The sequence below is a fragment of the Dermacentor variabilis genome, chromosome 7 (genome assembly GCF_050947875.1).
Source record: "Dermacentor variabilis isolate Ectoservices chromosome 7, ASM5094787v1, whole genome shotgun sequence".
NCBI classification, from domain to species: Eukaryota; Metazoa; Arthropoda; class Arachnida; order Ixodida; family Ixodidae; genus Dermacentor; species Dermacentor variabilis.
The window spans coordinates 146,298,309-146,324,889 of NC_134574.1; the positions used below are offsets into that span (position 1 = coordinate 146,298,309).

Here is a 26,581-nt window from a genome sequence, read left to right on the forward strand (position 1 = left end):
GATCATCATCATCACCACCATAATTCCCACGCGCCTAGAAGACTTCGGTGCTTGGAACACTTCGAATCAACAGCAACGACACTTTAGGCGCCCGTTTAGTAGGCACGTCGTCAATCGACCGCGCCGCTATGTCAGAGAGCGACGAGGAGCCGGAGTACGTGGAGCCCAAGCGGCAAGTTCTGTCGCCCGCCGACATGAAGCGCTGGACCGAGAGCGAAGCGTACGGCGAGTACGTCGGCTTCGTGCTGGCGCTCAACGAACGGGTCAAGGGCAAGAAGCTCACCGACGCCTTCCACGTCTCCGAGGTCACCTCGGGCCTGCTGTCCGTGCTGGACACGCTGGACCGCTGGGTTCGAGAGACGCCGCCCGTCAGCCAGCCGCAGCGGTTCGGCAACACGGCCTTCCGAACGTGGCTGCGCAAGGTGAACGACGAGAGTCGACGGCTGCTGGGCGACGCGCTGCCGGCCAGGTGCCGGCCGGCCCTGGTGGAGCTCGTGCCTTACTTCGACGACAGCTTCGGCAACTCGACGCGCATCGATTACGGCACGGGCCACGAGATGAGCTTCGCCATGTTCCTGTGCTGCCTGTTCAAGATCGGGGCCTGGGTGGAAGAGGATTCTGACGCCGTAGTCCTGGCCGTATTCCAAAGGTTGGTATAACTGGCTTACGTGTGTGTAGGGGGGGGAGGGGGGGTGACTTCCAACGTTCCTTATGATTCAGCATACGAGAAATGAGTTTCATAAGTACCAGTGTGCAGTTTTGGGTTTCGTAAGTACCAGTGCGCAGTTTTAGGTAATTAGTCTTGAGGCCCTTTAAACTACGGGCACCGTGTTGCAGCTCTTATTGCACGCGACTGGCATGCAATTTTTTTAATATTATCGCCCTACCGGAGAGCCAATCAGCGCCGATGACAGAACGCATCGGCGAAAGAGTCGAGTTTACGCACGTGCGCCCCAAGTGCCAATGTCCTCGGCTAGGCTGTTCCGCTAGGCGGAATCGCTCCCTGCGCTTTGTGTCGCGTTATCTGTTCCTGCAGGTTTTCCTAATTTTCTTAGGAACTAATGATAGGACGCTGACGTGTTCAGAGATGACACCGCCGATGTAGCGGCGCTGTAAACGCCTATAGCGGTCGTGAGGACAATGGTGTGCCCGCCTCGCAAAGTAATAGTAATCGGGTGCTCCGTGGTAGTGGTCTTGTGAAGGTGTCGCGGTGTCGCCTGTGGCAGTCTACTGTTGTCGTAACACGTACTAGATGGTTTCAGAGCAAATATATATTACAGGTATGCGTCTTATTTCTTTCGGAGGAGCAGATGGGGGAGAGAAGTCAACGTCTTCTTTGGCTAAGCCAGATCCATTCGGGGTTCGTGGGATCTGGGTACCTAACGCTTTCGTCTGATAAATCAGCCGGTTTGAGCCTTTCTAGTGCACTTTGGACAAGAGGGCGTCAAAACGACGCTTGGAACGAAAAAAGACACACCAAGGTTAGCATAGAGCTTTGTACAGATCATAATGCATAATCAGCGAAAAAGTCCGAAACGAATTCAAAGTTCAAATTGCGCGCTCCTGAAACCGGAACTGGAAGCGTGGTTTTACTCAAGGAAAAGCGTGGGCCGATCACAAAGATAGTGAATTAAGTCTACAAATGCGAGCCGATTCCGAAGGTGGATTCTAAAGAGAACGTTAAGTAACTGATAAGTAAAAGGCTCTGCGTAAGAGTATAGATGGCACTAAAGCAGGGTAAAGTGGCGTAGGTGAAGTATAGGGCGGCTCAACAGCAGTTGCTATCGAATGAAAGAAAAGACAGGTCTTCTGGGAGAGCGTCTCTTCCTCCCCGAACAACAGACGTGGAACGACAAACCGCATACACACACCAACGCGCCCCGGAAGACATTCTCCGTCTTCGATGTGTCAACCGCCCTTGAGTCGCCTCTTGGAATTACGTTTTCGCTCAGGTACCTGGAGCTGGTGCGTCACCTCCAGCTGGAGTACCGCATGGAGCCCGCCGGGAGCCACGGCGCCTGGAGCCTCGACGACTACCAGTTCCTGCCGTTCATCTGGGGCAGCGCTCAGCTGGTCGGTCAACTCGCGATACAGCCCAAGTCCTTCCCGACACCCGGCTATGCGCAGAGCTGCTCGCGCGACTACATGTTCATGGGCTGCATCGAGTTCATCTGCAAGGTGAAGAGCGGCCCTTTCCACGAGCACTCCAACCAGCTGTGGAACATCAGTGCCATCCCCAGCTGGGCCAAGATCAACGCGGGCCTGATCAAGATGTACAAGGCCGAGGTCCTGGGCAAGTTTCCGGTGGTCCAGCACGCGGTGTTCGGAAGACTGCTTCCGTTCTGCCCCCACCGGTAACTGGACCCGACGAAATAAGAGGCTGTCCTCTTGATTATCGCGCGATATCGCATTTATTAAAGCAGTATGCTGATACATACATTCGTTGTAAAAGCGCTTACGACGTGATTTTTGGAACGTTAAAAGGATCGCAGTTGGCGATTATTAATTTTTTTATTTTATTTATTTATTGATACTGTTGACCCTCGCTTGAGGGTCGTTACAGGGAGGGAATACAATGTACAACAATGTACAATTTTGTACAACATACAAAATTCATATATCATAATCATCAAGTTGGGTGCTCCTGACAAAAGATGTCGATAGAACGTTCGAACTTGTGCACGTCCGATTGCTCGACAACTTCAGCAGGCAAACCATTCCAAATTTCGATCACCTCAGGAAAAAAAGAAAAACGAAAAGCATCAACACGTGACTCGTAAGGCTTGATGGATCGTGTGTGGTTTGTTCTCGCGCTCCGTTTTCCCGGAGGTTGAATATATCTATTTGATTTAATCTTAAAGTGCCCTTGAATTATTTGAAATAAAAGCTTTAGTCTTGATTTTTTCCTTCGATTTTCAAGTGACTCGAGCCCACATGAGTTCAGCATTTCCGTCACTGACTCCCTTCTTCTGTATCTTGACGAAATAAAACGAGCGGCCATTCTTTGAATTCGTTCCAGTTTATCTTTTAGGACTTTTTGGTGCGGGCTCCAGACAACACAAGCGTACTCCAAGGATGGGCGGATGAATGTTTTGTAAGCTATCAGCTTGACTTCTTTTGTTGCATGTTCCAATTTCTTCCGCAGAAAGTAAAGTTTTTGGGAAGCTGTCGAGCACACATTATTAATATGTTTATGCCACTGCAGATTATGTGCAATTGTAACACCTAGATACTTGAAGGTATCAACTTTTTTTAGATTATTTTTTCCAATATTATAAGAAAATAGCTGCACAGTCTTCTTATTAGTTATATGCGTAAAAGTTGATTTTGTGTAATTAATTTCCATGTCCCATTTTTCGCACCAAAGATGCAAGGAATGAAGGACACGGTTTATTCTAATTTGGTCGGTAGCTTGTGTTATTCGAGAATAAATTAAACAGTCGTCTGCAAAAAGCTTCAATTCTACGGGAGATTCGGTAACCTCGTTAATATCATTAATATAAATTAGGAACAGTAATGGAGCTAAAACCGATCCTTGAGGAACGCCAGAAAGTACTTCTAGTGTAGAAGAAAAACAATCATCCACATGCACAACCTGCCTGCGATTGTTCAAATAGGCTTTAATCCACTTAAGAATGGTTTCGCTAATTCCTGCTCTGTATAACTTGAAAAGTAATTTACTGTGTGGAACCTTGTCAAATGCTTTTGCAAAATCTATGCAAATGACATCTATTTGTTCTTGGGCATCTATGGCTGAACTAAAATCATGTATCGTTTCTATGAGCTGTGTTATGGTAGATAGCCCTCTTCGGAATCCGTGCTGATACTGATAAAAGAACGCGTTATCCTCGAGGAAAGTTAGTATATGTTTACTTATGATATGTTCTAATAGTTTACAGCTGATACTTGTCAGGGAAATTGGGCGATAATTATTTGCGAGTAGTCGGTCGCCGTTTTTAAAAACAGGTGTTACGACTGCGCACCGCCAATCTTGTGGCAACGAGTTAGTGTGTAGGGACTTTGTAAAGATTATTGTCAAGAAAAATGATATCCACTCAGCGTATCGCTTTAAAAACTGGGTTGGAATCCCATCCGGCCCGCTAGCCTTTTTAGAATCCAAAAGTAACAATTGATTAAACACGCCGGCCTGAGTCACGACCAGGTCTTCCATCGAACATGAGAGGGAGGAAGGCGGGTACGCGTCAAAGTCGTCATTGCTTGGTTTAGAAAAAACAGACTGGAAAAAGTTATTGAAATGATCTGCTATTTTTGTTTTTTCTGTTACTATGTTGTCACTAATTTGAATTCTATTTATTTCCTCTTTGTTGCCACTAAGGTAAAGCCAAAACTTCCGAGGTGCCGTTTTAACGAAGCTACATAGTTTTTTATTAAAAAATTGCTCTTTTGATTCCATCAGAGCCGTTTTTAAACTCTTTCGTAATTTCGATACCTCAGCTGAGCTGTCTTTTCTCCTGCGCAGCCTCTTTATCTTGCGCTTGATGTGTATAATAGGTCGATTAATCCAAGGGTTACGTGGTTTTATTTTCTTTTGTCGAGTTGGAATGAATCTGTCAACGCAATGTTTTATGATATTCTTGAAACGTAGCCATAGATCTTCAACTGGTTCACAATCGCAGGCAAGTTCGAATTCACTATATGACATTTCTAGAAAATCTTGAATGGATGTGTCGTCTGCCTGCCTATAATCCTTAAATTGTACAGGTACAAAGGGTTGGCCACGAGTGTTTGTTCTGACCGGAATGTGCACAGAAACCATTTTATGGTCAGATATCCCGTCTTTAACAGACACAGTATAGTCACCCACTCTGCCCGAGAGAAACACCAAGTCCAAAAGTGACCGGGATTCGAGTGTTACCCTCGTGTCTTCTTCCACGATTTGTTTAAGATTGTGCGAAAACATTATTTGCAGCAGTGCTTCGGAACTAGAAATTTCAACGTTCCCAGGTATCAGTCTGTCCCAGTTGATGCTCGGCAAATTAAAATCTCCGGTCATTATTAGTCTGGTGGTACGGTTCAAGTGAGTGCATAAGAACATATTAAGGTCATCCAAAAACTCTGGTGAAGTGGCAGGCGGCCTATACACTGCACCAACACACTGACCACCTCGTGGTCGATATCCCTTGAATGTGCTGTTGCTTGTAACGTGGCCCGCGCAAAGCATCAATGGTTGTATCACGGTGATGTTGGTCGTTGATACCGGGGTGGGCGTTGCATGCAAAATCCACGGCAGAACCTGCACAAACAGCAGCAGCGGGTGAGCCATGCTGTCCGCAGGCCAGATGCCGTGCCCTCTGATCTGGTCGGTGTCGCGTCGTTCCTTAAGTAGATCGGCTGCTGGTGACGTCACACCTCGTGGTCGATATCCCTTGAATGTGCTGTTGCTTGTAACGTGGCCCGCGCAAAGCATCAATGGTTGTATCACGGTGATGTTGGTCGTTGATACCGGGGTGGGCGTTGCATGCAAAATCCACGGCAGAACCTGCACAAACAGCAGCAGCGGGTGAGCCATGCTGTCCGCAGGCCAGATGCCGTGCCCTCTGATCTGGTCGGTGTCGCGTCGTTCCTTAAGTAGATCGGCTGCTGGTGACGTCACACCTCGTGGTCGATATCCCTTGAATGTGCTGTTGCTTGTAACGTGGCCCGCGCAAAGCATCAATGGTTGTATCACGGTGATGTTGGTCGTTGATACCGGGGTGGGCGTTGCATGCAAAATCCACGGCAGAACCTGCACAAACAGCAGCAGCGGGTGAGCCATGCTGTCCGCAGGCCAGATGCCTGCGAACAGCATGGAAACAAACTATTTTAACTTTGTAACGACGTCGTCTCGGAATGCCGGACTTCGCGCAGCATCGACATTGTTGTGACGTCATGACACGGATCAAAATTTGTAGACGTCGTGCAGCGATCACGCTATAGGTATGATGGTGTTTCTCGTTAAAAAGAAAGCAAAAAGAAAAATTATGTGGATCCCACGCACAGTGGGAATCGAAGCTTTCTGTGTTGTTTGCTTTTATTGACGGTAATTAGCGCTGATGTTGGTGGCGTATGTTTAAATTCTTCAACGTTTAGTCCAACACTAGAGTGGCGAGTTCATGTTAAACGTTATAGCTTGCGTGAACCACCGCTGTTTCTTTGCATAGTAAACAGAACACACAGGGAAACGCGTTTGCTTGAGGCATTGCTGTGCGCCATTGTTCATAACCTCTGAGAGGGTTGAGCAACGTCACTGTTCACGTGGCACATCGCATCGTGGCAGAAGCGTTAATTTCAATTGAACTATAGGGCTGTACGTGCCAATACGTATACCACAATCGGATTATGAGGCTCGCCGTATAGTGGCGGACTCCGGATTAATTTTTAACACCTTGGCGTTCTTTAACGTGCACCTAAAGCTATGCGCACGAGCTTATCTGTATTTCGCTCGATACCGTTTAAATGTAGCTGCCGCGGTCGGGATCGAGCCAGAGGGACCTCGAGCAATGCCATAGCCGCAGATCTACCGCGGCGGACACAGAAGTGTTGATTTGACGTGCGACCGCTTCCGTAGTGTGATTTTAATGCAGCTTTGCGCCTGCACGCCCTGCGTCATTTGTCCGTTTGATAAATTTGCGTGGTTTATTTTTTTTTTCAGAAACAGCAGAGAGGTACCGTACCGCACCTTGGACTTAAGTTTATCTAGTTTTCCTGCAACCGCTGTCGCGTCTAGTATACAGTAGCAGCCGTTTCCTTGCCTTCTCACGTCACCTTTTTCCAGTGACCCAAGGACGGCATATGTCTACTGCCACATACCCGGTGACCCCAAGCTAGCGTCAGACAGGTTCATGGAAATCCGGCACAAACCGAGTGGAACATGCCTAGTGCTCCCGGCACAAACCTACTGGTACGTACACAGCGCTTCAAATCGGCGTCAAAGAGTTTCTTCGAACAGCGGTGTGCCTACCCATCGTCCCGCATCTACAGTGACCCATCCGGCGTAAAAGAGGCCCGTTGAAGGTGGGCACGTATGTATACACACTGGCACACACTCAATAACCCAAGTTGATCCGATGGTTGGTTTCGAGCCCCGTTACCTCAGTATACAGTAGCCCGATGCGCTAACCATTCGACCACGGACTACCCAGTAACCCAGGTAGGCAGGAAAAAACGGTTAGATGCAAACATAGATCGATAGCCCCCCTAAAGCCCGTGAACTAGCGAAAGAATGCGAACGTATTAAAACGATTTCTCCACAGTGAAAACACTTCGTCCGCAGAGCACCCAAATCATGTCCCTACGTTCACGTACCATTTCGGATACCAATAGGACATCTGCTGGACGTCCAGCTTAGGGTATCGCATATTACGGATGTCCCAAGGACATCGCGCATGGACCTATTCAGGATATCCTACCACGGATGTCCCAAGGTTATCCTATATAAGGACCCTTCTCGGCATACACGCGAATATTAAGACTTCCTATTAAGGCTTTTCTACGAGTTTTCTCGTACCAGAATTACGTTTTCTCTCATGTCCGAATTGCAATGCGAATTAGGCTGCCGTGTCTGCAGCCTCGCGTGTACGTCGCACTTAACGAATTTTCTAAAGCAATTTGAAAACTTGAGTCAGTTCAGCAGTGGCGTAGCTAGGTCGTCTGGCACCCGGGGCCCATAGGTCTTTTGTCACCCCCCCCCCCCCCACCGGGTGTAGCCGGCGGAAAAAGGGGTGTCTTCAGCACACTGCAGGTTTTTCATGCGCGGATCGACAACCGCAAAAACATAGCATATAAGAATCCAGTTATGGATTCTACAACAATTACCATGATTTTAATCCGCTAAAACAGGTTTGCTCACGACGAGTTCACGGTATATAGAATTTTTGCATTTCTTCACCGAAACGCTCGGCGGTAACATGAGGACTTAACACTGCAGTTTAGACCGCACCAGCACCACTTGCTTCTTTAACTGCTTCTCAAAATTGGGCGGTTCTTCACGTGCTTAAGTGGCGGTAATTTGAAGTAAAGCTAATTGAGGCTCACAGCTGTTTGTAAATACGAAGAGGAATGCACCAATATATATTTCCTTTTCCGTGCTACACGTTCAACTCACTAGAGCAATGTAGTGGTGTTTGTTGCATGAGGAATATACAAGACGAATCTGTTTGGCAAACTGACACAGGCTGCTTGGCCTAAATTTTTTAGTTAAATGTGCCTTTTGGGGCTGTATGGCTGCAACCAAAAAGAAGCCGAAGCGTCATTCATTACTAGTATGGGACATACTGAAGAAATAATTCCCCGGTGGAGGGTAAAAAATCAGGTGAAATATATAAGGCTTGTGGTGTCATTATGAAAGTTTGCGAGGTTCTCTTATGTACTGACGAAGCGAATAGTTCGTTTGCATAAACAATGCTGGATTGAGACACGATGAGGCAGAAGGTGCTTGGATTTTCCTTTTCTAGGCAGCCTAAGCTGCGCAGTAGTACCTCGAGTATACTTTAGGCATTGCAATTGGCGCTGTAAAAAACTGCTTCATGGTTTGAATTCGAAGTTGTAGTGAACTGATGGGTTTCGCGAACAATGCATGCCTCGCCATAACGACAGTCGCATGCTGCCGTCGCGTGAGGCGTGTGCCATATTGTCGATAAAGGCTACTGAGGGCCACCATGAAACATTTAATCGCTTGCGATTGGCTCTCCATCTTAACAACGAAACCTTTCTTTCAAGCGATTGCTAAAATGGTACGTGTGAATTTATATATGTAAATACTCTACATATGACGTGCCGTCGTGTTAGCAGCCATGAGCCATTCATGGTAGCATCAAACTTCTTTGATACGAAATGCGCGCCTAACTCTTTCATTTACGCATATTTGGCCATATTTGACTAGAACAATCCGCGAGACTAATCAGAATCACGAAGACAGCTTCCTTGGCAGTGTTTTTCTAACATGGATAACATGTTGGCGCGAAATACCAAGATTTTTTCTTCAGTGTAAAATGCAATGTCCCTCATAGCTAAGTACTAAGGGAATGGCAAGTGTTCAGCGAAGCGTCATACACCGTGCTGAATTTGCAGACATTCTTTTTTCGCAAGATTTATGGACAGACACGACGCATATATGCATTGCAAAACCAGCAGACCCCTTCAACGCTACATAGCTTGCGATATCCAAGCCGCAAATTTTCTCGACTCACGCGCTTTTCAAGAAGGAACTGTGGCTCATGCATGGCAGCAGAAAGAAGCCGACATATCCTTCAATAAGCATGGCTCGAGCTACGCATAGCCCAAGCATACATGAAGGAGCGCGCGCTGCAGCCAAGCGAGCCGGAGTGAGCGACGTCCTTGTCGTGACGTCACTCGCGAGAGGGCACCACTCCAAATTCTCGCCGCTAATAGCGCACACGAAGCCATCGACCATCGGTGCACTTAGACTGTGAGCGCATCGGAGATCGCTTAATTAGGGCTCACGCGGTCTCGCCCGCCGCGTCATATGCAGCACCCGCCGCCTGCATTCACAACCACAACATGGTGCATCACAGGATGGAAGCTCAAGGCCTACAAGTACGCAATTTGACGGGACCTTACTTGCATACTTTGCAAGTTCTAATACATCAAGCAGTTTCCCTGTAGATGATGTTCGCTACAAAACATGCAGCGAGACATTTGTGACCACACTACTTGCACAGCTACAGAACAAATCGAAAAAGTGCAAAAAGGGACGCACAAGGAACAGAACAAGAGCTCGTACTGTTCCCCATCCTGACTATCTTTCACGTTCCCTTTAATTGTTCGGTACCGCGAACTAACTCGCCCAACAAATTGTCTTGTGATACTTATATAGGTTCCCCAGCACTGCTCATTTATAAATTGGAGTAGCACAACGACGAACATAAGTAAGCTATTACTTAGCCTGTCCGTATAGAGAGAAACCGTAAGTATGGATGGCAGTGCTGGTAGCAGCATTTTGTAGTAGTCCAACCACAAAGCACTACAAAAGTTTGTTTCATGCTGTTCTCGCTGGAAGCATATACCAAGAGCAGAATACCTCATGGCCTGTCGTTGCAATAATAGCGTTATAAGCACTTTAGCACTCACTTGTGCTGAAGCTGCGTAAATAAATCCCATGTTTTGAACTACAAAATTCTGGGATTCTGTGCAAGAACCATGATCTAAATATGAGGCACATCGTTAGTGGAAGACCCCGGATTTATTCTGACCACCTGGCATTCTTCAATGGGAACCTATACACAATACATGAATGATTTCACATTCCCTCCGTATTGAATGCAGCCACTGAAGCATAGATCGAACCCATCATCTGGAATGCAGCAGTGTAATGCCTAGCCACTAAGCAGCCACGATAGTCAAGTCGTTTGAACTTCATGTAATAGTTTTGTGTGCTCTGGGTGAACTCAACATTGTTATATGGAGCCACCAGTGCTGCTGTTGACATTTACGTCACTAGTATTCTCTAAATAGTAACATGAATGTGAACAACCTAAAATTTTCTGGTTCACTTAATACAGATAGTCACTAATCCGTACCCATTTAATAGGTAATTCCAGTTTAAATATAGTTCCGTTGAATCCTCCGCCTTGTCGCCATTGAACCCGATGTATTGGGTGACCTTTTGATTTCAGCCGTAGTCGCTTAACGCATACCAAACGGTTACTGCATTGTATTTACTTAATTTTTCGGTGCATACGAGCATGGAATCGGTGAAATGTTGCGTGCGCAAACCATAGAGAAATTGTAGCATATGGATTTTTTACAGACTGCAGTCGCCACTGATAGTGACCTCAAAAATCAAAACATGGTAGCCATTATGCGTTTCTTGCTCCCATAGCTCCTAGTGATTCCACGTCGTCGTCATGGATGACGACGCGATTGATGGCCCTTCCATATCCGACATGGCTAGTGCTTAGACCGTCATGAGGGCATTCGCCAAGAAGTGGGGCCTGATGGAGAAACTGACTCGTGGCCTTGTTGAGCTTGAGGTTTCGATTGAAATTGCGTGGCCGCCACTGGCAAGTGAAAATCACAAATTTCTCGGTGCCCGCTCGCAAATAAAGCTACTCTGCATGTGTGTGAGTAAAAATTTAGGACATTTTTTGGGCCGTAAGTCTACCGCCGCTCATTTGCCATTGTCGGTTAATTAGTACATCAGTGAGTATGTACCTGATGCACGTTCCCCACCAACTAACTACATATTTAGGAGGTTTTACTGTACGCTACGTCTCAACTTCCCAAATGTTCAAATGTGTGTTCAAAATGCTGAAACTGTGTAATTGAAACAGTTTAGTGTTCATTATGGCGTATTTGTCAGATCGTATCAAAGCGCTCCTGCAGCACTTCAAAGTTTGCGTAAGGCAGCAACTATGTGTTACTGTGGGCCGAAGAGGAACCCTTTCTTACACTGACCGTGGGCACAAATCGGTGATGTGACACAGTGCAACACACCATTTGCGGTGCAAATCAGTGATTTGCAGATCATTTGTATTCACCTCTGCCCTTAAGATTCCAGCTCTGTGAATGTGCGAATGTGAAGACGTTTTGTGAACAACTGCGAAACCAAAAGCCTTCTGCACAGAAACAATGACTGGCCAAGACAAGCAGGATATAGATTGCTTAAATTATACAAAATTTATTTATCGTACACTATATACATCGTCTCCTTGCCATGAAGGAAACAATTATATTACACGTTTACAACAAAGGAAAAACAAACAGTTCCTTGCATAAATAAGCTACAAATTAGAGTTGTGTGTGTGTGCTATACGGCTAAACAACGTCCAATGCCTCTCTCACTGGGATAGAACAAATTGCAGGGAAAAATAAACCGCACTTGCGATAAAACAGGTGCACAGAGGGGAAAGACGCTCTCTTTACAACAGACAAACAATCGACACATGTGGGGGGGACGTTGGGGGAGGCGGAAAAACAAACGGTAGAACACATCTTCACAGGTGATAAGCAGCAGCAGCCATCACTACCTCTGGACACTTGACGGGGCTTTCGGAAACAGAGACAACTTTGGTTTCTTCTTGGGCTGGGTGCCGCCGCCGCTCCGACACCTCTTCCTTTTAAGCAACGTCTCCTCGACATCACGCAACTCCAACCTGTGCAGCACAACTACGCAGTCTTTAGGAACGACTTCAACCACTTCCTTTCTTGGCAGGTGTGCATTGACAATGCGTCGCCGCTGCACAGTTGCAGAGCACACCTCTGCGACACCGGGTACGGCGGCGCCAGCTAAGCGCCTTCTCTTCTGTACAGGGGAGACCTCACAGATGCCAGTAGTCAGTGCTCTTCGCTTCTCCAGAAGCCCCCTGGACACTGTGACCGTAGGCTTGACCAACAGCTGTGACTTGGCTGATAGCTCTGGCCTGGTCAACGGCTCCGGCCTGGCGACCAGCTCCGATTTGACCGATGGGATGGCCTTGCAGGAAGAGGCCCCAAGTGCCTCCATCGCAGGCCATCTATCGTCAGGTGCGTCAATGCAGTTTGTCAGCATGCATCTTCTTTTGTGGCCGCCCACCGCCGCCCTGTGCATGACGCTGTTCAACCAGGAACTGGCGCCTTGCGTCTTTGGTATCATAAACTGCAGTCCGTCGAGCAACCTCGACAGAAGCTGCCTGTCGAAATCGGGCCCAATCACAAGCTTGCTATTTGACTGCGGCGATGAGATGACTAGTGAACGTTCAGCGGTAGCTTCGACAAGTAGCAGGTTGCATGATGCGTGCTCCCCTACCCTTAACTGCCGATGACGAGTGGAAGGAACGAGCCCACCACTACCGAAATGCGAGGCCACTTGGGGCACATACGATGAGACACAGTCCGGTTGGCCAGACAAGAACCGAGATAATGCAGACAATATGTTATCAACACTCCTGGCAGCACCAGGCTCTCGGTAGGCTTGCACTGCCGATGACGAAGCCTTGGTAGCTGCCGTCATAGACTGCTCTGACACGAGAGAACAACACTGTCCATTCCGGGGAACTCTGTGGTTGACTAGATTGGGCGAGCGTCCAGTCAACAACGAAGAAAGTGCATCCACAATCACAGTGCTTTGAGGAAGCCCAAGACTTGCTGTAGGAAGAAACCTGGCTAGGCTTTTGGTTGGCTGGTCAAGAGAAGCAGTGGGCTGTGGCAGGTTACTGCTATATAGAACAAGGAGACAGAAAGAAAATATACACAGTAAGCCTTTGCAATTTGCATGCAGCACATTCTCAGTCAGAGACTGGAAAAGGCTAACATGCGAGTATTTCTGTGCAGCTAAAAATTTATGCCGATTATGACGTTACCTATCAGGCAATTCACAACTGTTTTATGCTGCAGCAATGATCACAACCACTATAGACAAAATACCTACCACTGTGCTTCCGTTTCACTCAGTAAACACACAAAAGTATGCCTTCCTCAAGCTACAGCATGGTCATCGTGCACCATAAAAATTGATAAGGTAAAAATATGCAATGCCATACAAGCAGTATGTCATAACATAGTCCTTACTGACTGCCACTTTTACAGGTATAAGTAAAAACTATCACCAAATGAAACACTCACCACTTTTGGACCCTCCCAAGCACTGGAAAGTTGGCAAAGCAGCCTCCGGATCTCCTGGGAAGAAACCTCCTGTTGGGTTCCACTTGGTCAGGCAGAATTACTGATGACACATGCTTCCTCCTCAGCCCTACCAAGTCCCTAAGCCTCAAGCCATGCTTCAGGCGCTTCAGAGCTTTTCTTTTCAGCTCTGCATGCCTGAAGCGCACCTCCAGGAAAGGAACGACAGTGAATGCGAAATCCAGTTCCGGAACAACAAGTGCAGCTGGTTCATCCTTCACATCTACAACATTCTGCTCATATAATGCAGAGCCCGTGCATGAGGTGCCCCATTCAGACGACGTGACAACTTCTTCCTCCGACGTCGACATTGGAGGCGAGTCTCCGCGATGGCCGCGGCGGCACCGCTGTAAGCACCTCTGCACCAAAGCCTCGACGGCAAGCGCGCGCGATAGCTGGCCAGAAGACAAGTTGGTGGTGACCTTTTTGAGCAATGCTGTGACTTTCAGCAGACCCTTTTCCTTCAGGGAACACATGAACTCCGCAGCATGCCTGCCTTCTGCTGGAAGCAACTCCATAATGCTGAAGAAGCTGCCAATGTTGGTGATGTACTCATCTATGATGTCATGCACGGTGGCCTTCCCTTTCATGGTCTCGATGATGCTTAGCGTTGTAAAAAGGTCGATTTCGGCCACCGTTGTCCTGTACATGTTTTCACTCGCTCTGGGACTGGGCATGCCGGACTCCTTGCGGGCACTAGGTTTGCTCACCTGCACTTCGTTGGAAGAACTGATTCGATGCCCTTCCGGTTGGCAGACGTCCTTGGCCAACGTGCGTCGCTGCACCCTGTCTGAAGGTCTCGGGGATACGCGTGGTTGCTCCAATTCCACGTTCAGCCGGGGTGACAGCTGCTCCTCTGATGGAGGAGTCCGCGTTGTTGACTTGCAGAGGGGAGGTGATAAACTGCTCTTCTGTTGTGTGCTTGCATAGGCACTCAGAGAAGCAGGGATGTGAATACCACTTTTGAAATCGCTCCTCGATGTTACGGACAACTCGGGATGTGTGCGTGATAACAGTGTGCTGCAGCCGAGGAGCTGGTTGTCTACACTTGTGTCCAGGCAGTGTGGTGGCGGCCGTACTTCTTTTACGAGAAAATCTGCCTGCTTGCTGTTGCTCAACTGACGAGACATGCTCGAACATTCGAGGGGCTGTGAGGGCTGTACTGCCTGGTTTGCTGGCTGGAGGTAGCCTTCCTTCATCCCTGCACTGCACGTGACGATGCTGATCGACAGAGACCGAGGTGCCTGTGGAATGTCCAGCACAACTCCCTGCCGGTTTCTACATGGCACCTGTGACCTCATGTCTTTCACTTGCCCTATGGAGATGCTCTTGTTGGCTGCTATTTTTTTAAGGGCGGCTTGCGTTAGCTGCCTTGGCGTGCAGATGTCTATGGGCCGCCACAAGCCCTTGTCTTGCTGAAGTTTGCCAACTTTCAAGTCCGTTGTCCTGACAGGACCGCCAGGGATGTAGTGGCTCGTTGGATTAGCACCCCTTGCATCTAAAGACACCGGAGACCTTGCTGGCCTTGGTGCACTTTGCACGGTGGAGACACCGCAGGGGCCCACTGGATTATGGCTTGTTGGACTTGCACTTTTGACTTCCATCAGCACTGGGGATTTGATGGGGCTCGGTGCATTCTGCAAGGCAGAGCTGCTAATACTGCCATGTCCCATCGGACTCGGGCCTTTGAGTTCTAATCCAAGAGGAGACCTGACAGGACTTCGTGGACTCCTCATGGGGCTACTCTGTAATTTTGAAGGATCAAATTTTTCTCGTTCCATGATGACAGCTCCTGCAGGCATTTTTGGAATGGGTGTGCCCTCTAATATTGGCGACAAGCAATTTGCTGGTGGTGATGCCTTCACTAACAGTTCAGCGGATTTTGATCGTACGCAAGACGTGGAGCTCCCTGAGAACACTTTGCTTGCAGATGTAGCAGCAGGTGCCGTAACACAGATTTCCCGTACTGTCTTCACATCACCTACTGGCAACTGTAAGGTCGGCTGGGGCCTGGAATGCATGCTGGACGAACCGAAGATATTGTTCCTGCTGCCTGAAAGCTCTTTTTTAATGCTTAGAGCCAGACAGTTTTCTAGCGCAGGGCTTTCCTGTTTAGAAGGAATGGGGCTAGTTCGGGACAACTTCTCGGCTGCCAAAGTGTTGTCTTTTGCCCTGGCCTCCATCAAGCCGCAAGATCCTGCTCGCGATGACCCCTGTCGAAGCTCCATCATGGTCTCCTGAACAAGCACTATGTTTCGAACACTTTCAGACATTTCTTTTCCCACAAACGACGAGGTGCCATGACTCTGGAGTTGTTCTGCAGAGTTGCTTGACGGATTGACAGAAGACTTCTCCTTGGGACTTCTCGACTCGGATGGAACTGAAAGTTCAGCGGCTGGAAACTCAAGGCGAAAAACACCCGTCTCATTTATCCGCGGCATGATCTCCGACCCAACCGTGCTGCTTGGCGATGCACTGTCCAAGGTCTGTGCTTCCGTCGACTTTGGCGACTGCTTTGATGGCAGCACCGCTGCACCTGCGACAGTGCACGAACCTGCCTTTGCTCCAACAGCCACGTCCAAAGATGATGCCAGTGCATCATTTTTTGCAGATCTGGCACCTTGCCTGTTATCTAAAGAGCCTGGCTGGCCTGGGGAGTGGCTTAGCGAAGTTTGCGACACTTCTTGCCGTGGATTGCACTTTCCATCATGACAGTTTGTTTGATTCTCTCCCTTTGTAGCTGCCTTGCCTTTATCGACATCTTGCGGAACCTTTGGCACCTTACAAGAATTCCGAGATGCTATCTTTTCAACAACTTGATGAATGATGCTCAACTGCGATGTAGTTCCGTGATTTGGGGGTGACTGCTCAAGAGATTTTGTGACCGTTTTGCTTTCCACAGCTGATGATGCTGGTGGCAGTGAATTGTGCGAGTCCCGAATCGGTGCTCCTGCAATCTCTTCCAGATGCTTTGGTGGTAGCATGCTTGCCGTGCAGGTGTCCTTGCAAGATGCAGCGGGTGCCTCAGCTTCCTTCATTGAAAGATTTAGTGCTTCCTTGAAGAATTTGCTCTTCTCGGAATCCTTCTCGGGTGACTCGCCTGCTGCACCTGGAGTGGATCTGGATGACGAGAGGTCGAGGCCGGAGGCGGCTGTCACTTCCTGTCTCGACTCTCTTAAGCGCTTGTTCCGGGCGTGCGTGACCGTCAACGGCACACTGGTAGCCGCATTGGGAATGTACCGTGGGATGACAAGTTCCGGGGACTTCTTTGGGTGCTCCGGCTCCTGTCTGCTTTTGCTGCCGCTGTTTCTAGGACTGTGAGTGCTGCCCTTGCACCCTGCTTCTGAGCCTGATTCCTTGTTGACTGCGGGCAACGCAGAAGAAGGGGCGGCAGCCTCGGCAGAAGAGCTTGAAACCCGAGCAGGGCAGCTTACAAGCTTCTCCTGTTGAGCATCGACCATGGGTGCTGGCTTGGTGATCTTAACAGGATTTGCTCGCTTGCGACCTCTCCGCTGTACCTTGGTGGACGTTTCTTTAGACTCTGAAGATGCAGCCGGACTCAACATGGTATCTTCCCCACTCCTAGATGGCTTTGTATTGGTTGGCATAACGTCCTGCTGCGTTGCGGCTTCCACTTCATGTGTCCGGACCCACTTGCTCTGCTCATTGACCCAATCTTCGACAGACTTCCTCTTGCTCTTGCGCAAATCCCTTTTTGTACCATGCTGCAGGTGGCGCGTGGCCCCAATGTGTTCGAGTCCCTTGCTGGTGGTGCTTGAGACAATGTTCCGGGGCACTGGCACCTGGTGCATGGTCCTGGTCACTGCAACGGTCTCGCCTTTCGGTTTGGGGTCGGGAACGGGAGAAGAAGCCAACGAGTCTGCCACGACGTCTTCGCAGAAGCCAGAGTCGTGGAGCGTCTCGGAGACGACCGCAGGACGCAGCTGCTTCTCCACCTTCAGGTTGCACTTCTCATCGCGAGTCACTCGCAGTGTGATCTTCTCTTGTCCCTGCTCAGGCCTGGGCCGGCCCGGAGTGCCCCCACCTGGAAGGCTCCGAAGAGGCTCCTGCGTTGCTACGTGTCCTTTCTCTACGTTCAACTCCTTCAGTTGAGTCACCATTGTCTTCAGCTGCTCTGCAGGTGGGCGCTTGCGTCTGCTCTTACGGCGCCCGATCGAGTCTTCAGCATCAGACGACTTCTCTTCAGAGATGTCTCCCTGGCTCTTGGATCGCGGCCTCAGCTGGGTATCTTTTGGTGCTTCCGCTGCAGTTGGCGACTGCAGCGTCGCAGCTTCAGGCTGCTGTGGGGGCGGGGGAGGAATGGGCTTGATCTTGAGGCTCGTGATGACCGGAATGACTGGCTTAGGTTTCTCAGCAGCTGGAGCAGCGGTCGTCTCAATGCGGGCCACAGGCATCTCGGTGGCTGTGACGACGGCGATCTCACCACGGGCCATCATGTGGGCCCTCTCTATTTCTTCATTCAAACTGTTCACAGTTGCAAGCTTGGGTCGGCCTCGCTTCCGCGGCGACATGTGAAAGAGCGATGGATGTGACTTGCTCAAAGTGAGGTACGACGGGATCACAGGCAATGGTGGAGTGGCGGACCGGCAAGGAGGTTTCAAAGCAGGTGAATCGCTTTTCGATGACGAGTCCCCCTGACTGGTCTTCTGAGGACGCTTATCAGCAGAGTCTTCGCTGTGGCTTCTTCCGGAAATCCTGTTCGGCCTCAGCGTTACCGAAAGTCCTCCGGAGGATTCTTTACAGTCCTTCTCAGACGGACTGCTCTCCTTCACCAAAGCGGCGGCTGCTTTTATCGCATTCATTTTCTCTTCCGCCTTGTGTGCCGCACGGCTGATACACGTCTGAAGTTCTTTCGTCTCGGGCATCTTCTCTTCAACCTTTTTGTCCTCCACTAACAAGGGCGGAGACTTTGTTAAAACGTTGCTCTCTGATATCGTGCCTACATCTTCAATTAGGGTGCCTTTCTTTGTTACTTGGTCAGATGTGACGTCACTTGAACAGATTGCACTTTTCATCAAACCACTCGCAAGCCCTTTGTCGATGCCATTCAACGTGGGAGTTGCTACCTTGGGCTGGCACTTCATGACAAACCCTGCCGTTCTAGCACTCGAACCACTGTCAGCAACAAGGTTTGCTTTGAACGTCAAAGTAGGCCCACAAATGCGGTCAGGTTTGCCACCAGCATCCTGACATGTTGCTGGGGTAACAGTGCCAGGGTGCGGTGCTGCATCTTGACTGTGCACATTCTCAACTGCTGCGCTTTTTGCGAAGCTTGCAGGTACTTTCGCTAGTAGGCATGACGCAGGCTCGTCTGGTGCAACAGCTTTGGCCTCCACATTGGCGACTGCCGACTTGCTGGGCACGGCAGCGTTCTCTGGCTTGATGAGAGAAGCCGGGACTGTTATCGCAGCACCTAGATTTGCAGCCTCAGCCGTGCTTGGTCCTTTCGAAGTTGAAGCAGCCGAGGTTGTCGTTGCAGGAGAGCAAATTTTGCTTGAGGAGGTTCCCGGGACGTCAGGTACTTGTTGAACGCTGCATGCTTGCGCTGTTACGCTTGCCGTTGTCGTGGTCTTCGTCACCTTACTCACTTTGCTCATGCCTGCCACAAATGCAGGGTCGGTTGTTCTTTTGGGACACGAAGTGTCGATTTTGCTTTGTACTTTTGGATCTGCGATGCTCAAGCCACTTGCTTTAATGGTGGGCTTCGATGGGGGCACCTCGACGACAGGTGCCAGATGTTCGACAGGCTTTGCTATGGGCTCAGATGAAGTGGCTTCCTTTTTGCAACTCCTGCTCTCTTGGGCCACATTTGCACTGCAAAATACAAAATAAAGAGAGAAAAGGTTACTTTAATAAATTGCAGCAACAAAAACTGCAAACAGAATGCATCATGATTTGAAGGATTACCATGTTTACTCGATTCTAACACGCCCTCAATTGTAACACGTATCCATTTTCCCTGACCTAACAAAAGAAACGTATCTTACAGCACCACGCACCTCCTTCTTTCATACAGAAACTTTCTCACATTTGGAAAAACAAAGATTTACTCCCAATGCACTGAAGTTGATAAATAAAGAAAAGTTGAAGTTTTGCCTGAAAGGCGTAGCATCAATTGCGATAGCCCATTAGTAGACAGCTATACGAAAAGTATACAGTCAAATCTCGTTACTATGAACTTCACATTATCGAATATTTTAGAAATCCCCGCCAGATTGGCTATATATTCAATGTAAAAATATTTCAGAAGTACAAATTTCAATACAGCGCATACTTCAGAATAACGCACATAGTTTATTTTCCCCTTTATAGCAGAAGAACATCAGTATTACGAATTCGGTAAAAGTAACAGCGCCGCAACTCTCGCATGAAACAGAAACCGCAAGTGCAGTAGCTATTATCATCACCATGTCGCAGTTGCTATCATCATCACCATGTTGAGTGCCAACTGCTTCACCCCAAACTTCCCCAAGAACTTCACAACAAAGGTTTGGCGATGTTCGCGCGAGATCCAACAATGAATGTGGCTAGTGATGGCGTCAAGAAGCGAAAGCAGTTTTCACTGTAGGACGTATTGCACGAAATCGACGCAGGGAAAAAGTAAATCGACGTGTGCAGACAGTGTGGAATTGCCCCATCGGCTGTCGCAAAGATTTTGAAAGACCGAGACAAGATCGTCAAGCTTCACCGGGAATCGCAACTCGCTCCAACAAGGAAATGGCCGTGAGTGGGAAACTTTCAAAATGTGGACCAAGCTGTTCTCACGTGGTTTAAAGATGCCAGACTGCAAAACGTTCCCATGTCTGGCCCAATGCTCCAAAAAAAAGCCCGCGAATTTGCCGATGCACTTGAAGTAACTGGGTTCGACGCCAGTACGTGTTGGCTTCGTTTCCGCCAAAGGAATGGAGTAACTTGGCAGGCAGTCTCGGGCGAGGAAAAGGTTGCTGACAGAGAAGGCGCAGATTCCTGGCACAATGATAATTTTCTAGACGTGGCTGAATCGTACTCTGAAGATATTTTTCACGCGGACGGAACTGCATGTTTTTATCAGCTCCTGCCAGACCAGACGATGCACTTCAAAGCGCAGCAGTGCAGAGGAGGGAAGAAGTCGCATCTTGCGTGACAGTCCTGCTCTACTGCATGCAACAGGCATGAAGAAAATTAAATCGCTCGTCATTGGCAAGTACGCGAAGCCTCGCTGCATGAAAAACATGTCGTTACCGTACGACTGCCGCGCAATCATACGATCCTGGATGACCAGAGAACTTTTCTGAGTGGCTCATCAAACTCGATGACCAAATGAGGAAGGATGACCGAAGAATTACAGTGGTTGTCAACAACTGCTCTGCTCAGGTTGTGAATGTTCGCTTGACACACGTTCACTCGAGTTTCTGCCGGCAACCAACACGTCCTTGCTGCAACCCCTAGACCAGGGCATTATAAAGAGTGTGAAAGCAGAATTTCGTAAGGCCTTGTGCAGTGGTTGATTATCAACATCCGCCTAAAGCAGCCGACTGCAATCAATATTCGTCAGGCAGCAGAAATGCTCGCACAAGCTTGGCGGAGCTTGAAGGCGTCCACGACTAGCAACTGCTAGCGTACAGCAGGGCTTGTAAAAGCACCTGCACAGCTTGAAGATGACCTGTAGATGACCAACCACAACCCAGGAGACCTGTGGACCGAGGTTGCGAAACTGCTGCCCGCCGTCTCTTCCTTCGACGACTATGTGGAGAGTGACAGCGCATTGCTAACTGTGATGGACCTGGCAACCGAAGATATTGTTAACTGTGTTCGTGATGTCTCCAGGGAGGATGACGACCCGAAGGAAGACGACTGCGGGTCGCCGAACACAGAAGATGAGATCGTGCTGAACATTGATGTTTTAGTGCACATGAACAAAGTCTGCACTTCATCTCTCAGTGCAATAACATACCTGATGAAGTATTGCGCAAAGTGGAAGTTGTAGATGCATTTCTAATCGGCTGTGCATGCTGCATGCACCAGAAGAAAATGACTGATTTCTTCAAATAAAGCAGCTTCGAAGTGAGTGAAATTTTTATTTGAGAGTATGCTTATCTGTACACGAGTCTACTGCCAAGGTACGTAATTTTCCTTCCTAAGTTGTCCACTGGCTTATAACCACAAGTTTTTATTACAACAATATTTCAAAATAACTAACGAGTTTCGGTGGTCCCGCATGATTCGTTATATCGAGATTCGACTGTAGTAGTTTTATCGGCCATATAAAGATTTATACTTCCGCTTACTAACCAAATTAACAAGCATAGTGTCACGGAAGCACAAGCAAACATGAACACGTCTCATGCAATGACCGCGGAAACTCTTTATCAAAAGGTTGGAGTGAGGAAGCGCACTAGTAAGAGCGAGCGAATCGACCTTTGTGCAGCCTCTCGCTTCAATGCAAACTAGGCGACAAGAACACAGCGCAGTGCGCCTAGATGCGTAGACTTTGTCTCCATCGCAGATCGCTTTCAAGATAGGGGCCGTGTGGCCGCACCATACATAGCAGTCGCCGGACTAAAAGCCTTTCCTGTTTGTGCCAGCCCTGCACGCAAGTTTCGGGAACTCTGAACGCCCATGATGTGGCCCAATTTCTGTCAGTCTTTGCACATGTGATCACTTTCCTTTTAATTGCAGCATTGTGATGAACTCGGCATGTCTTTGCAGTCGGCTCTTCCAAGCTGATAGAGCAAACGCAGAAAACGGGAAGACTGGGAAGACAGACGGTGCACTAACCTAACTAAGCACACATACTACAGCACATGGAGGAAGCTACGGCAGCTAGGCTCGAAGCGAATGCGAGGCGGCCATTTTGAAATTCCGATGGCGATATGGTAATGCAGATTTAGGGTCGTACTAGATTTTAACGCGCACACAATTTTGGACCCGTTTTATCAGGAAAAAAGTGCGCGTTAGATTCGAGTAAATACGGTAGGCGTGGAAGCCCCGCAGACACACAACAAGGATGAAATGGACAACATGTATGCCGACCATCAACTGAAAGGTCACGCAGTGGCAGGAAACAAGAGAGAACAACATTACCTGCCATACTAATACATGGCATGTGGGCAATGCTATATTACAACATACTTTACATACATTCGTCATAGCACAACCTGTGACCAGTGTGACCAGACAGGATTGGAATGTTGGCTTGCTGATTGGCTCTGCTGTCAAAGACATGAATGCGTGTCCAGAGTGTATCATTCCTCAACTTATTGCTGCGCATTTGACATTTTTACCACGAGAATGTGCAAACGAATAAGTATTTTCTTCGCTTTAACCGATATTGTCTTAAACTTCGCTTTCTTCAGTTTTATTATGGCAACAAAGTGCTCGGTGAAGCAAAGCATGGCGAACCAAATTTAAGATTTACTTCTTTATATCCATACTTACTACATGAGATAATACACTATATCCGTGTTTGTTATGTCATTGTTCAAAACTAAAACATGTAGGAACACCACATGTGATGCCATGCTTGTGCTATAGCGACACTATATATAGAGAGGTTTAGCATATTCCGCTAAACACAGCCAGATTGGGAGGAGTAGCGGATGAGCGTAGGTGCAAACATGAGCGGCCTGCACAGTGCATCCACTTGGTGGTGCAGAGCTCAACCAGAAAAAGCGCTGTTACTGCAGTTACCAAGGGTATTCTACTACGCTGCTGCTATAAATTTTTGGCAGCTGCGTAATCGTGTTGGTGCTGAAAATTTACACCGGCAGCAAAGTAAAATACACTTCATTACTGCAATATCAGCTTTGTTTAGTCTGGTTGAGCGTTGCGCCACCAGGTGGCTGCACCGTGCAAACCCTTCACATTTGCACCTCCACTCATCCGGTAAAACGCCCAGTCCACTTGCATTTACCGTAGTACTGGACATACTATAAAATTCTCTAATGCCACTACTCCTATGAACCAAAGCTGGAGTTCCATTTACCAACCAGGAGAGGAGTCGGCACAAACATCAACTGCATCAACAAAAAGCACGACCAAATACCTTTTAGGCTGCAACCCTTCACAGTGCCATTTATATACAGAAACAAAGTTGAGAATTCCGATTTCACAAAATCACCCAAAAAGAAAAGAACAACAGGTTGTGCTCTACAAAGAAGGCGCCAGTGCTGTGGGAAAATTCAATTGAGCAGGTATTATAAATCGGTTGGCGACTGCAGACATTCTCAAGCTCAAATTAGGCCACTGTTATGAGAACAAGTGAACACGTAAACGCAGCAATGCCTTCCACCTGGTTTCAACTTGGTTGAGATTTATGTTCATAATACACTCGACCTGACAAGCTTACAGGATGAAGGATTTCCAAAAAAATAAGAAGTCCAGGCTCATAATTTTGAGCTCGGAGCTGACGCCTGCAGTCACTTGTGTGGACTACACAACGATCCATTCGATTAAAAGCCCACACACCTTAGCAGAGCAAAAATTCACTATTCTGGTAGAGCTCACGCATGCACTGTGAAATTTGGCACCGACTGTGCACAACCATACGGCATTCCTTTGTAGCGGAACAAAAAACCAAGATTTCAGCATTGGAAGTTCTATGCTACGTGGGAGGGAATAAACAAGTCACCTCTTGCTCAATGTTGGTCCTCGTGCGTCAATGCCGGGAGCGACACACGACGAAAGGCTACCACTCTGCTGTGCCGCACTCTGCGCTAGGCTTGGCGCCGACGTCGGCACCTGGACCGTCGATGCAACTGGTGCTGCTGGCTTCGGTGCACTCTCGAACACGCGATAGAACAGCCGTAGGGGCATGTCCTGTGCCCGAGAAAAGAAAAAGATATGCAAAGCAGGTTACTCGAGTGCCATTTATCAAATAACATCCTGCGCTATATTGCCCAAATTCAACGCGCAGGCTGGCTATGAGATTTAGAAGAGTGAAGAATGTGGCTAACTGATATGACCATACAGGCAAGCCTTCGAATTCGAAAAACACTACAGGTGAAATCAAGAAAAGAGCCTACAATTTGTTGTAAACCAAAAGAACTGATTATTGTATTTTTGAATGCACAACCCACACCAAAAAATTAATAAAGTTAGACAGCAAAGTCGCGGTGTGGGTTATATGCGAATTTTACCTTGAGGTGTGGCTTCACGGCAGCGCGGCGTGCGCTTCCGTGAAGCCACATTTCACTGTCTTGAAGCCACAGCTCAAGGCAAGGTTCTCCGCCATGCATAGTTTCGTTATCTCTTAGGGAACCCCCACCCTCTCCCCACACCTGCCTCTTAAAGCTCCCTTCCCCCTCCTCCTTCGTGGTTGCCCTTCTCCTCTTTACGGGCCGCAACTTTGTGTTTAGTCGTTAGCGAAGCGTGGCGACGGTACATGTGGCGCCGGCAAACTGGAATTTGAATTGTGATGAGCTGCGCTCAGCAGCCGTCCTTTACAGCACTGCAGAAGCTGAACATAATCAGCATCGCCAAAGAGCAGGGAAACAGAGTCGCTGGTCGAAAATACGACTTGGATGAGTTGTGCATCCATGAATGGAGACTGTCTTTTGCCAAGATGTGAGTGAGGGTAGTTGTACGCAGTTGTTTCCACATTTTTTGGGGGGCTGTTGTGATAGCGGCGTGAGTTATACACGGTGGCAGGTTATACGGGGAAAATATGGTACTGAGTATGCTTAGTGTTTATAAAAGATTTGCAGACTGTTCTGCGGGGACACTGTGATCAGGCACTCTGCTTCTATACATTTGAAGGAAAGTAAGGAAGGTTCAAACTGAGCGAAAAAAAAAAAACGAGGAAAAGTGGAAGGGGCGCCACAACAGTCCTCGTTTTTCTCGCACGGTTTTAACCTTCCTTCAAGTATGAACCAACTAGCCCTCAAGAACATCCTACTAATGCTGAATATAGCTGCAGCTACAATTATATATGCTGCAGACAATGAGAAATGTTTATGAAGTTTATTAATGCAATATTTACGTAATGGCCGTCGAAGATTCAGGCACCATCATGCATCGATTCTATCATTTAATGTTGCTGTCACATGGTACGCTCATATAATCAACAGGTTCGAAAAATTAGGCCCTAAAAAGATCACTCGGCTATGCATTTGCCTTCCTTATCTTTTTTTGAAGTTGTTTTCGTTCTAAACTGTATGCATGCGACAAATCATAAGAATATTTGTCAAACAACAATCGTAAACGAGCGGTAAAAATCTGCCATTCTAAGATAAAATAGCAAAATGTAGTCGGATATGTATGACATTGTGAAAACTGCACTAAGTATTACGAGACATGCACTACGATGAAGGGGCCGTGTGTACAATGCGTGCTTATCGTATATGTCTCATAATTCTCAGTGCAGTTCTAACAATAGGCTATGAGAGGCCATAGTGAGGGGCTCTGGATTAATTTCGGCTTTCTAGGATTCTTTAACATGCACCCAAATCTAAGAACACAAGGGTTCTTGCATTCTGCCTTCATCAGAATGCAGCCAGGCATCAAACCTCCCACGTCGTAACATCAGCAGAATGCCATAGCCACCGATCCACTGAAGCAGTTTTGCTATCGAAGTACATACGCAGACGAAAGAAATAATTTGGTGGGGTTTCATTTAGAAGAGGAAGTTAAAATGAAAGCTACGCAACTACAGTGGGATGCAAGCCGAATTTCTCCTTAGTTGGCTGAAACCAGCATGTGAGGAAGCGCTCGAACGCTGATTTTACGATTCTCAATAGAAACTGAATACGTTTAACAGGCTTGATGAGCATTTCTAAGCACTATATCAATTAAGCTAAATCCAACACAACGTCTATCAAGATGACTAGCTAGGACTGAATGCGTACTGGCGCATTTCCTTTGTAAATGTTAATCGCTATTCCTCGGGATTAGTAGGAATGGCGAAATAAGTCGTCCTCTCAACTCAAAGGCTCCAACGGATGTTTTTTCCCCCAACTAAAATGTC

General features: G+C 48.0%; 2 protein-coding genes across 3 annotated transcripts in view; one reads left to right on the forward strand and one right to left on the reverse strand.

Annotated features, from left to right (window-relative positions):
- The first annotated feature begins 10 nt into the window (after window positions 1–10).
- LOC142588109 (serine/threonine-protein phosphatase 2A activator-like) lies at window positions 11–2,439 on the forward strand. The gene is made up of 2 exons (XM_075699585.1): window positions 11–649; window positions 1,953–2,439. Exons 1-2 carry the CDS (start codon window positions 129–131, stop codon window positions 2,356–2,358), a joined length of 927 nt encoding a protein of 308 aa, XP_075555700.1. The 5' UTR covers window positions 11–128; the 3' UTR covers window positions 2,359–2,439.
- A 9,175-nt stretch (window positions 2,440–11,614) lies between these two features.
- Window positions 11,615–26,581, reverse strand: part of LOC142588110 (uncharacterized) — a 40,490-nt gene continuing 25,523 nt past the window's right edge. Inside the window, exons 10-12 of one of the 2 annotated variants that reach the window (XM_075699587.1) lie at window positions 24,248–24,435; window positions 13,561–19,452; window positions 11,615–13,151 (exon numbers count right to left, since the gene is read on the reverse strand). In XM_075699587.1, coding sequence (XP_075555702.1) covers window positions 11,984–13,151; window positions 13,561–19,452; window positions 24,248–24,435 — 7,248 coding nt within the window. In that variant the 3' untranslated portion in view covers window positions 11,615–11,983. Of the gene's footprint in view, window positions 13,155–13,560; window positions 19,453–24,247; window positions 24,436–26,581 lie in introns of both variants that reach the window. The other variant, XM_075699586.1, reaches the window with a different exon arrangement.